General features: G+C 42.4%; 1 protein-coding gene across 1 annotated transcript in view; it reads left to right on the forward strand.

The window, feature by feature from the left end:
• LOC126483641 (protein VAC14 homolog) overlaps window positions 1-12,375 on the forward strand; it is a 120,186-nt gene that overhangs the window by 72,180 nt on the left and 35,631 nt on the right. The window contains exon 9 of the mRNA XM_050106698.1: window positions 391-517. Coding sequence (XP_049962655.1) covers window positions 391-517 — 127 coding nt within the window. The remainder of the gene's footprint in view (window positions 1-390; window positions 518-12,375) is intronic.

Genomic DNA, 12,375 nt, shown 5'->3' on the forward strand with positions numbered 1-12,375 from the left:
GACAAATCTATTTGGAACAATCATAACTTAAAGCAGTTTTTTGTTGGAAAAAGAAGCAGTTAATAAATATATTAGATTAGAAAAGTGTGGATAATTGAGATACAGAAAACGATTGATTCCCTACCTCCCCTGTCCTCACTTCCATCCTCAGTCACCAACTGAATTTAGTACAGAGAGAAGTTCTTAATAAAACAAACAAGCATACATAATTTAATATACTGCAGTTTCCTAGAATGCAACAGTAGCTCTTTGAAGCCTTAAAATTAAGCCTGCATGTGCTTATATTGTCAGATTGTTATAAATAGATTAATTTGAAATACTTTTTGTGAAATTTGTATCTTTATTCTTGTCTAAACTCCCTTTCAAATCAATGTTGAAATTTGCTTTCAGTGCCCAAAAACTCCAGTGATACTACTCATTTACACAAACCATACTTTTCAAAGTTCTTGGTGAATTTATTGAAATTGTTTAACGGTGACAGACACCTATTAGAAGACAGAGGACCATTCATTATTAGGTGAGTAATTCTTGCTGACAAAAAGATATAGATATGTTTCAGATTAAAAGTTATTTTATTGGTTATCGGTAATAGTTTTTGAATGAAGTTATGTGTATTGGCCTCTGTCAAAAGAAGGCATGTTGGTGTGGTAGGTTTTTATTTCTCACATGGTAAGGTAAGTGTTAAAACTTAAATCTGATACTTATTTATATATTATGAAATTCTCTCCCTCTGTTCAGACACCTTCCAAAATCGTGTTTTCTGGAATATGACATGAGGACTGATCTGTAAGTTTTGACACAGTAATACAAATTCCTAGATTGTAAAAAACATCTCTTGAGAAGACTATTCTGAAGTGGTTTTTAAGCAAGGCCACTCCCAGTAGCTCAAAAAAATCCTCATTGATGTTTTCTTTCTCAGCTGGGAAGTGAAGGAAATCCCATGTGGCTAGATGTGGATTGTAAGGAAGTGTAGAAGTACTTTATTTTATAAACTGCTTTTGTTTTGGCCACTCTTTACGCAAGTACTTTATAATGATGCAGCAAGGGCCTTCAGATATCATCATCGACTCCTCCAGACACATTAGGAAGATATACTCAAATACACAAATCTGGAGTCACAGCCCTACTTTCTTCCATTGTGGTTATAGACATTTGTCTTCTTGTACTGAAGACAGTGCACACCTTTCAGTTGCCCTGACTCCTTGCTGTCCTCACATGAAGTTCCCTGCAGGAAGAATGAAGACAAACTGATACACCATATTTAGTTATCAGTTATAACATGAAACATCAGTTTTTACATGCTGAAATTAAGCAATTTAGTTATCTTCAGTTAAACTTCTAGGTTGAGAAAGCATTGATTTGATTTGGTAGTATTTATACAGGGAGACAACAACAACAGTGGCTTTAGCCCACTGTTTCCCACACCAGAACTGAGCTGATTATGTGGTTACACTCCCTGTTGGGATTTTAATAAAGACAATTGGTATGCTTTTAATAATACTAGTTATTTATTAGACACGGTTCTTCATGCTCTGCTGACGCAAATATTTTGTGTCTTTTGTCTCCAGAGCTTCACATTGGAAGATTTGGTGTGGTTTGGGTTAAACCTCCTAATCGCATAGTCTATACATATGGGTTTCTTCCTTTATACCCATCATGTGTAGGTGTTTCTTAAACTTCCTATGGCTAGTCAAGAGTCCTATTATAAGTTTAATCTGTTTCCTGTACAAGTTCAGGATTACAGAATTCCTCTGTAAACACAGCTTTGGCATCATTAGCATGCCATATTTTAGTTTTTGGACTGTAGTTCAATATTTTCTGTGCTGTCTTCTGATCCAGCTACACAGCTTTTATTTTATCATTACCTTTGTGATGGTTAGGACAGGTTTCAGTCCAATAAATGGAGTCGTCATGCCTATCCTGACCAGGCTATCAGCTTGTTCATTACCACAAATTCCTGAGCAACCAGGGACCCTCGGCAGGTTTAGCCTGTTATTTTCCCTGGTCTCCAAAGACTTCATGCCATTCTGCATGATCTTGTTGCTGGGGCTGATAAAAATTTCAGAGCTGCTTGACTGTCTGAATAAATATACACACTATGATCCTTGTAGCACCTATACAAATTCTCACACTCTTGATAGCAGATATTTCCATGTGGAATACTGTGGTCAGCTTCCCTAGTGAAACTGCTATCTCTAGTTTAAGCTGTAACCCATATACTCTGGCCTCGGTGCCTTCAGGTATTTTCGACTCGTCAGTAAACCAGAGTATGTCTCATGAATGGTGTCGTGGTTCATTCTTCCTCTGATCCTGTCTTCCAATTGTTACAGTGAAGCAGTTGGAAATTATTATATGGCCACCCAGCTCTTCCCTGATCATTTCTGTAGTTAGCACACTCACTATCCCCCACCAGGGGACTTGCCACTCTTTGGCAGGTTCGTGTTTGGCTATCACGGGACCTCAGCCTTTGCAGCATCTTTCCCCTTCCATGCTGCTTGTCTATCCTCTTGCTATTCTTTTTTCCCCTCCCTTGGGGACCATGTCTGGGATGTTATTGGGAATGTTCTGCGTTGTATGTTGCTGACGTAAGAACAGTTTCACTACTGTTTTTCGCTCCCTTTTCCTTTCTTTGTTTCCCTTCTCCTCTCATTCCCGTGCTTTGGCGTTTAATGTTCTCTTTTTCTTCTTCCTCCCTGTGCACTCCTGAAGGCCTGCCCACGTATCTGACACATAACAGGTGACTGCGTAACGTGTAATTCCCAGCCCCGGGTCGACAGGTAGGGTTCGCACGTACCCCGTATTACAGGCCAGGCCTAGGGAGGGGTGATTGCCTGAGCTGCAACCTTCCCAATTTGTCGATTTGTCCTTCTGTCAGGTGTTCGGGAGGTGTGAACTGAGGTTTGAACAATCACCAAAGGCGGGTATGCCTGCTTGTGAAGGGGGTCCCCAGTTGGAAGATGCGCGCCATCGGAGACGCTGGCAATCATGGGAGATTTTCTCACAATGAGTCTATCATCTTCACCATCAATGTCTATGAAATGTAAACATAATGAGGCTAATGATTCAAAGAACCTTCCCGCTGCACCATGGTTCCTCGTGGTATCGTGTACTGAAGACAGTCATTCCTTTGCCATGGTAAATCCGTTTATTATTCAGAAAAGTGTTGATTCAATTGCCGGCCCTGTAAAATCCTGCTCTCCTTTATGGAATGGCACTTTACTTTTGGAGACTGCTTCTGATTCTCAAGCACAACAACTGCTTTCCACCTTGCTTCTCTATGGTTACCCTGTTCGTGTTGAGGCCCATAGAACTTTGAATTCTTCTCGTGGTGTTGTTTACACTAGGCAGCTCAACAGTCTAACCGAGATTGAAATCCAGTCTTACCTCTCTGATCAGGGAGGCACTGCTGTCCATTAGGTGGTGAAAAAGGTAGATCACTCCTTAGTGCCCACCCACACTCTCTTCCTCACCTTTGATAGAATGGTGCCCCGGTCCAAGATCAAAGCAGGCTATGAAATTGTCACAGTGTGGCCATACATTCTGAACCCAATGTGCTGCTACCAGTGTCATCGTTTCAGCCACACTCGGCCAAATGTGTAACCTGTGGTAGGGATGCACATGAGGGCCATTATCTGCCTCCTCGTCTCTGCTGTATCGACTGCTGTGGCGGCCATGCTGCCTCCTTCTCCTCGCTGTACCAACTGCAATGGTGGCCATACTGCCTCCTCTCGGGATTGTCCCATGTATTTTGATGAGCGGGCTGTCCAAGAGATCCAGGTAAAGGAAAAAATGCCTTACCCAGTCACTCGAAAGTTATTGGCTAGTCGCAAACCCTGCATTCTCCCGTCTGGTACCTATAATTCTGTTCTTGTTATCCCTCGCTCCATGAAGGACATGGCCACACTGTTCTTGTTACCCCTTGATCTATGAAGGACATGGCCACATAGTCATGCGATGTCAAATTCACCTCTGAGGTTGTGAAATCGCCCAGTGTCCAGGTAGCATCGCCATCACCCTGTCCAGCTGTGCAACAAGCTATCAGACTCTCGCCTCAAGGGGCAAAGCCACCAGCTACACAACCGGTAGGTCAGAAAGGACAGAAGGTGTACTCCCGTGCAGACTTTCTATGTCCCTCCAACCAAATGACACCAGAGTCTTCCTCTAACTGGAAAGGCTCAAAGAAGTCCACGAAAGGCAAACTGCCTTCTCCTTCGCCAACTTGAAGATCCTCTTCAGTGGTTGTTGCCCTGTGATACCTCAGCCCGGCCGGCCTCCATGTCACCAGTGCCCACAACCAACCATTTTTCAGCGTTGGACTCCACAGTCCGACAGCACACGCAAGCCGATGCTTCTGTGGACCCCATGGAGCAGGATTCTCCTGCTTCTGTGCCCTGTAGCAGCGACTCTTCTCAGGCTGTTACTCGGCAGCCACCGAGGTGACACCCCTACATCTCTTCCTCATCATGACTCTCCTCCAGTGGAACGTTTGCGGCCTTCGGTCCCACAAAGAGGATTTATGCTTACTTTTAGCATCGCAGCATCCCCTTGTACTATGCCTTCAGGAAACGAAATTGCACCCTCATAACCACTTTGAGCTTTCACATTTCTTCCCGGTTCGTTTAGACCTTCCCCCTGAGGTTGGAATTCCTTCTCATGCGGGCGTCACGCTGCTCATACGAGATGACATTCATAGTCAACCCATCTCCCTGGCTACCCATCTTCAAGCTGTTGCAGTTTGCCTTTTCCTTCCCCACCTGACTTTGTCCCTCTGTCATTCGATGTCACCACGGCAGACTTCCTTCAACTTATTGGGCAGCTACCTCCCCCATTTCTGCTACTCTGTGATTTTAATGCACATCATCCCCTTTGGGGCTCTCCCAGAACCTGTCAGAGAGGTGCCCTCTTGGCTGATCTTAATCAACTCAACCTCTTCTGCCTTGAATTGGAGCGCCCCCTTTCCTTCCTGACTCCTCACACACCTATTCCCATTTGGACCTATCCTTCTGCACTGCCCATCTTGCCCATCATCTTGAGTGGTCCTTTCTTTCTGACGCCTACTCGAGCGACCATTTCCCGTGTGCTATCCATTTGCTGACCCATACCCCAAGCACGTGCATGCCTAAATGGCAGCTTCCTAGGGCTGACTGGTGGCTTTACTCCCCCCTGGCGATCTTCGAAGAACAAGATTTCCCCAGTTGTGATAGCCAGGTCGAATATCTCACAAACATTATCCTCACTGCTGCAGAATGTTCCAGTCCTCGCACTCTCTTTCTTTACCATGCCATGCTCCAGTCCCTTGGTGGACTGAGGCATGCCACAACTCAATTTGCACACAGAGACATGCTCTCCGCATTTTTAACCGTCATCCTACGATAGCAAACTGCATTCATTATAAACAGATGCGTGCAAAGTGTCATCGCATTCTTTGGGATAGCAAAAAAGCTAGCTGGATTTCATTCACAAGTTCTTTTAACAGTTACCCCCTCCTCTGTCATGTGGGTTAACTTCTGACAGCTCTCTGGGAGTATGATCCATTCGCCAATTTGTGGCCTGACAGTCACAAACAACGTTATCAGGGGCCCTATTACTATCTCCAACACCGTGAGCCACCATTTTGCAGACATTTTGAGCTTTTCTCACTATCACCCTGCCTTCCTCCACCAGAAACGAGCAGAGGAGGCTCAGGCAACACCCTTCTCTTCTCAGAATCGTGAGTGCTACAATGCCGTCTTTACTATGAGGGAGCTAGATCATGGTCTCAGTTCATCCCGATCCTCCTGCCCAGGGCAAGATGTTGTCCACATTCAGGTGCTGCAGCACCTTTCTCTTGCGGGGAAGCACTTCTCTTGCAGGAAAGCACTTCCTGCTTAACACGTACAACTGCATCTGGGCAGAGGGCACATTTCCCTGACTTTGGTGTGAAGCCACCATCATACCCATGCCTAAGCCCAGTCGGGACAAAAACCTTCCTTCTAGCTACCGCCCCACCTCGGTGCAAGGTGATGGAACTTGTTATTCGTGCCCTGCTGGTATGGTGGCTCGATTCTCGCAATTTACTTATGAGTGCACAGTGAGGAATTTGAGTGCAGCGTTCTGCAGTTGACCATCTTGTTACAGTGTCCACCCATGTCATGAATGGTTTTCTGCAGAAATCCCAGACTGTGGCTGTGTTTTTCGATTTGGAGAAGGCCCAAGACACCTGCCCAAGAGCTGGTATCCTCCGTACTCTTTACATGTGGGGCTTCTGTGGCCACCTGCCCTGTTTCCTTCAGGAATTCTTAAAAGACCGAGTTTTCAAGGTGTGGGTGGATTTTTCCTTGTCGGACACCTTTATCCAGGAAAGCAGTGTGCCTCAGGGTTCTGTCATGGGCATCATTGTCTTTGCAATCACCATTGACCCTATAATGGCCTGCCTCCCACTGGGCATCTCCTGTATCTCTGTGTTGCTGTCTGTCAGGAGGAAGGGTTCATCCTCCCTTCACGTGAATAAGCTCCACCTTATTAAGCCTATCCCAGCAGCTTGGGCGACCTCCTCTCAGCCCTCCCACTGACTAGGCTGTGTACTGGGCACTGCCTTTTTGGCCATTGTCATTTGATAAGTGGCGCTACACCACCACTTTGTACACATTGCACCCAAGTTTTAACTGTCCATCACTTCCTGACGGAATGCCCATTTTTTAACCGTTTATGTTCCATCTTGGGTTTGCCGTCTGAGTTATCGGCCATTTTAGCAAATGACGCATGGGCAGTCGACCGTGTTTTACTTTTTATCCACTAAAGCAATATGGCGAAGGCCATTTAATTTTTAGTTTTGGACCTCTGTTTCTGTGTGGTGTTACTTTTAGCCCTTTCTCCATGTGCTTGTTTTTAGCTGTCTTCTCTTATGTCAATTCCAGCAGACTGTAGCCCCATAAATTATAATAGATCTCATTACACGGGTGTATATCCAGTATGTACTCCTGGGATTTCAGTCCCAGTTCTTACCACAGGCCCTTTGAGTGCTTATAAGAATACTTTTTGGCTTGCAACATATATTCTTTTGTGACGGCTCCCAAACCCAAGATCCTCGGCGGTACTTTTGGGGCAGCCACCACAAATTGTATAAAGCGTGGGTAGTGACCAGGATGCAGCTATGTCTGTTGGCTGAATAATAATTAATGACAAGAATTGTTCCAGCTAGAATGAAGAGATAACTTATCTTTATTTCTGACGAAACGTGCACCAGCAATGCAAGTCCAAGTAATATCCAAGAGTAATCCATTTATTGAGCCTAGTCAAATACAATAGCAAATATCACACTGCAATGGCTCCACTATAAACTCCACGAAAGGCTAGCAATAGACAATTGACAATAGACTGTCCATCTCTGGGCCAGCGCTCCTCCTTATATGCAAAAGGCAGAGGGTGCTGCGGACCCCTAGCTCAGCCATGGTGCGACCTCTTCCATGGGCGGTAATGCCCTGAGACGCCGACGGCCGCGACAGGAACTGTGGTCAGTGATGTCACGGTCAGGGCGCACGCGCACGTGCACGAGTTGGTTGGTTGGTTGGTTGGTTGGTTGGTTGGTTGGGTCCATGGATACAACATATTCTTTATATGAGGGATCCATGATAGTTCCTAAGGTTATCCCTAGGTATTCAACAACCCTGTCTAATTACAGAGCTTATCGAGGAGCTTGAGATTCCAGTATGTGTGCTGGATTTGCTTCCTCATAAAGGGTACAACAACAGTTTTCTTGGGAATAACCGTAACATCATCTTTTCTGCACCAGTTTTTACAGTGTCTGGTCCGATGTTGTTCTAACAGTACTAGTAAATTTGTGAAGATTGCTATGACTAAATTGTGTTTGTATTCTTGACAAAAGTAACATCTACTATTTAATCCTTCAATGAGTTCATTCACCACTAGGTTCTTTAGTAGTAGGACAAGACTCCTCCTTGTGGACATCCCCTGGCAGTATTGATTGACATTTTCTCATTCATCATGGTGACTACCATCTTTCTTCTAATTAGCATGGTCTTAATCCAGCTACATGTAGTGGTCACAATGCCATGCACTTCTGCAGCTCTAACCATGGAATTGGAGTTTGTATTGCTAAAAGCCCCTTTCATACCCAGGAAGATGCAGAGAGCTATTTCCTGAAAGTGTAGAGCTTTTTTGCACCTTCCCAAAAAGTTGAAGTGCTGTTTCGCAAGATTTTCTTGGTTGTTGGTTTACATTTAGAGGAACCTCATTTAACTTCTTCTACCTTAACATGCACATTAACAATTTTTTCTAAAGTCTTTAGAAGAATGGAGTCTCATATCCTTGCCCTTAGTATCATCAGTTCCCCCTGGTTTCAGAATGAAAACAACCCTCACTGTCCTCCAAGAATTAGGGCTAATTTGTGCTGCTAGGCTACCGTAAACAGTCTACATAACAGTTTAATTAAATCCTCTCCTGCCTGTTGCAGTAAAGCTGGAAAGATGCCATATAGGCCTGGTGGCTTGAATGGTTGAAACATTCCCACTGCCCACTGAATTTCTTTTCAATCAACACATTCTGTGGCAGATTCCCATTTTCCCTTTGATTACCTGTAAACCAGTGTGTTTCAGGAACTGACTCCTAGTCTGTCTTATCTGCCACAGTGCATTGAGGAAAGTGAGTAGTGATGAGCACATCCAGTGTCTCACTCGCTGTTCTTGTATTCTCACCATCTTCCTTAAAGCACCTTCTGGATTAGTTGATATTCCACTGAGGATTTTATAAAGTTTAGTCCAAATAGCGGTACCTTCCACTTCCTCACAGAACAAGTTCCAGGAAGATAGCTTTGTTTGCTTGATCACAAGGTTGTATTTGACAAGGGCCTCCTGATATTTTGTACAGAGACAGAAAAGGCTCTAGTTCTCCATGCTGGTCTATCCTGTGCGAGCAGTTCCAGCTCTTGAAGAGTGCTGCTACCTGCTTACTGTAATTAAGCGTTGGTCTCTCTTGACAACTTCTACTCCCCACACTTCCCTCCATTAGCAAATCAACTACTCCTTATGCCTCAAGGTATGCCCTATCAATTCATCCTTTATTTGACTCTACTTGTGCTGTAAATTTCTTTTCTCCCCAATTCTGTTCAATACGTCCTCATTAGTTACATGATCTACCCATCTAATTTTCAGCACACTTGTGTAGCACCACATTTGAGGAGCTTGTATTCTCTTCTTTACTGTGCTGTTTATTGTCCAAATTTCCCTTCCATACAAGACTAAACACCAGACAAACAGTTTCAGGAAAGACGCTCTAGAATTAAGTTTTTATAAGGTGTTAAAATATTTTCTTTTTTCGTACATATTTTTCTTGCCATTGCCAATCTGCAGTTAATATCCTGTCTACTTAAATCTTCAATTATTTTGCTCATTAAACAGCACAACTCGGTTATACTACTTTTAATGTCTCATTGTTATTCTAATTCTCTCAGTTAATTTGCACTCCATTGCCCTTGTTTTATTTTTGTACGAGTTCAACTTATAATCTCTTTTCAGGACATCATATGTTCCATTCCACTGAGCTTCCAAGTTTTTTTTTTACTGTTTCTGATTGTATTACAAAGCCAACATTGATAGCTTTCTCAAAATTTACAAAGGGCAGTGTCACCTTGCATGCCATTACATTTGCCCGTAACCCAAATTAATCTTCCGCAAGGTAAACATCAACCAGTTTTTCAATCTTCTGGAAATAATTTGTTAATATTTTGTGATCATTACTTATTAAACTGATGTTTTGGTAATATTCACACCTGTCAGCACCTCCCTTCCTTGTAACTTTCTCCTTGAAGTCTGAAGTCGTTTTTCCTGTCTCATGTATCATGTATGGCAGGTGAAATATTTGTGTCATCGCTTGCTCTTCCAAGGATCTCAATAAATCCGAGGGTATCTTGTCTCCTTTAGGTGCCTTGTTTTTACGTAGATCTTTCAGTGCTCTGTCGTAGTCTGCTTGGAGTATCATATCTCTCGTCTCATTTGCATCTTTTCGCCTCCCCTTTCATACTGTTATTTTCAAGTTTATTTCCTTTTCATAGCACTTCTGTATATATTCCTACCACCTATAACTTCCTGCCTTGGCTTTGATTGTATCTGATCACTTGATATTCATATACATCCTTCTCTTTTCTCCAAAGATTTTATTAATTTTCCTGCAGGTGTCTTCACATTATCTAACCTTACTATCTGATAAAGTGATACAACATTTCATGCTCTGATCCATAGAATGTAAGTTTTTTAATTTTTTTCTGGTGGTAACATTCTCTCGAGTATTCCCTGCTAAGAGATCTGAAATGCAGAGAGAGGTCTATTTTACCTCTAATTTACTCAAGGAGGATACTGTTATTATTAAACCATGCAGGTAGGGCTTCTTGGTCTCATACCATTTTTTTGCTGCTTTGTGACTGACAAAGACATCTTTTGTGATTCAGTAATGAAAACCTGTGCCAGTTACTTATTTATTCATGCTTAGTATCACATGTTTCGAGAACTTATTCTTAAATATTTTTATGATGTTTTGCATGTGTGATTTTGCACATCCCTTGCACTGTATAGTTCTCTTTTTGAAATTTAACTCCAATTGGACCAATTAATGTTGGAATATTTGTATATGCTATGTCAGAGAAAGTATTTTTGTTTTCTAGATACAAGCATTGTGCACAACTTTGTACACAATGGTAAGGAGAGGTGGGCTACAGAGTAATGCGACAATTGTCGTCATAGGAAAGCTGGACAGGAGCAGATGTGATTAGCGAACATTTTAATTTGTATTTCTCTAAGCTTATGAAGACTCATTACAAATAATGCAGCAAGAAACAGAGTCCAGCTCATCAGTATCATCATCAGCACAGCATCATGTGGCAAAGTGGCTCTGAGCGCAAGTGGGCTGAGTGGCTGGCTCTGGCTGCCCTATATTGTTGTGGCAGAGGGTGCTCATGGTACAGAGCTGATGAAGGTGTGGCTTAGTGGGTGTGCACCATTGGATCTGCTCAATCCCATGCAACCACTGTCAGCATTGAACAGAAACTTGCAATTCTGGCACCAAAATAACACCGCCCACAGGGTAGTATCAATATGCGATACCACAGCAAGTATTGTCCCTCCTCCATTACACAGAATATCGCATGCAAATAAATCATCACTTACATTGTTTGCTTTTGTAATCAAAACATGCTACAGAGATATTATGACAATATGGTTTCGCAAAGAGTTTGTATACAGCAAGAAGTGTTACATTTTCTGAGTATTACATAGTATACAGGAAGTTGCCAATTATAAAATTTATTGTACCATTATTTACTATTGAATTATTGATTATTGATTTTGTTTCTATTTTTTTGTACGTGTTGAGTCGAGTCTTTGGGGTACCATAAATATTCACAGAAATTACTGCAGTTGTCAAACGCAGGAGAAACTTTTGAAAAAATTAACTGATTCACTATCTGTTTTCTCTTGAGGAATTTTTTCTCCGTGCATTGTGTGGTGTACAGAAATTACAAGCTCCTACATTCTGTCCATTGTCTGTGATTTTTGGAAGTGGTGGACTATCTTACAGTCTTCTTCTGTGTTTCTGAAGGGTGCCCTGTATGTATTATGTTGCTGATTTTGTGAATTGATTGGGTGTAATAGTTGATGTGTTCAGTGTACCTAATTTGAAAAGTCCTGCAGTTTGTCCTTTGTAGTAGTTTGAGCAAGTTTTACATATGATTTTATATATTCATGAGTCTGAGAATTTACCTTTTCTATTACTTTGGTGCATTCACTAGGACAAAGAAATTCTTTCTTAAAAGGCATCTGAAATTTTTCTAATGTTTCAAATTTATCTTGATATTTAAATCTCCTTTCAGCTGCGTCTCCTGTTAAATAGCCTAATACAAAATCAATTTTCTTGAGCTCATCCCACCTGGTTGGTAATGATTGTGAAAATACTCTTAAATAGTATATTGGATACATTGCTGTTGGTAAACTTATGAGCAGCATCCACAAAACTCTTCTGTTCCTAATATTTCATCCAGAATTGTGCTGGACATTTTCAGAGGCGTTGCTCCCCCGTTGAGTCTTGCCAACTTGTGGGTTGGATGTCTGAAAGTGACATGTACCGGGTGATCAAAAAGTCAGTATAAATTTGAAAACTTAATAAACCACGGAATAATGTAGATAGAGAGGTAAAAACTGACACACATGCTTGGAATGACATGGGGTTTTATTAGAACCAAAAAAAAATACAAAAGTTCAAAAAATGTCCGACAGATGGTGCTGGACAGCAAAACGTCAGTGACTGCGCATGACAATCGTGTATAAAAGGAGCTCTAATGAGAGAGAGAATCAGATGCGCCAGCAGTCGCAGCATGTTGACGTTACCTGA

Source organism: Schistocerca serialis, chromosome 6, assembly GCF_023864345.2.
Source record: "Schistocerca serialis cubense isolate TAMUIC-IGC-003099 chromosome 6, iqSchSeri2.2, whole genome shotgun sequence".
Classification (NCBI taxonomy): domain Eukaryota; kingdom Metazoa; phylum Arthropoda; class Insecta; order Orthoptera; family Acrididae; genus Schistocerca; species Schistocerca serialis.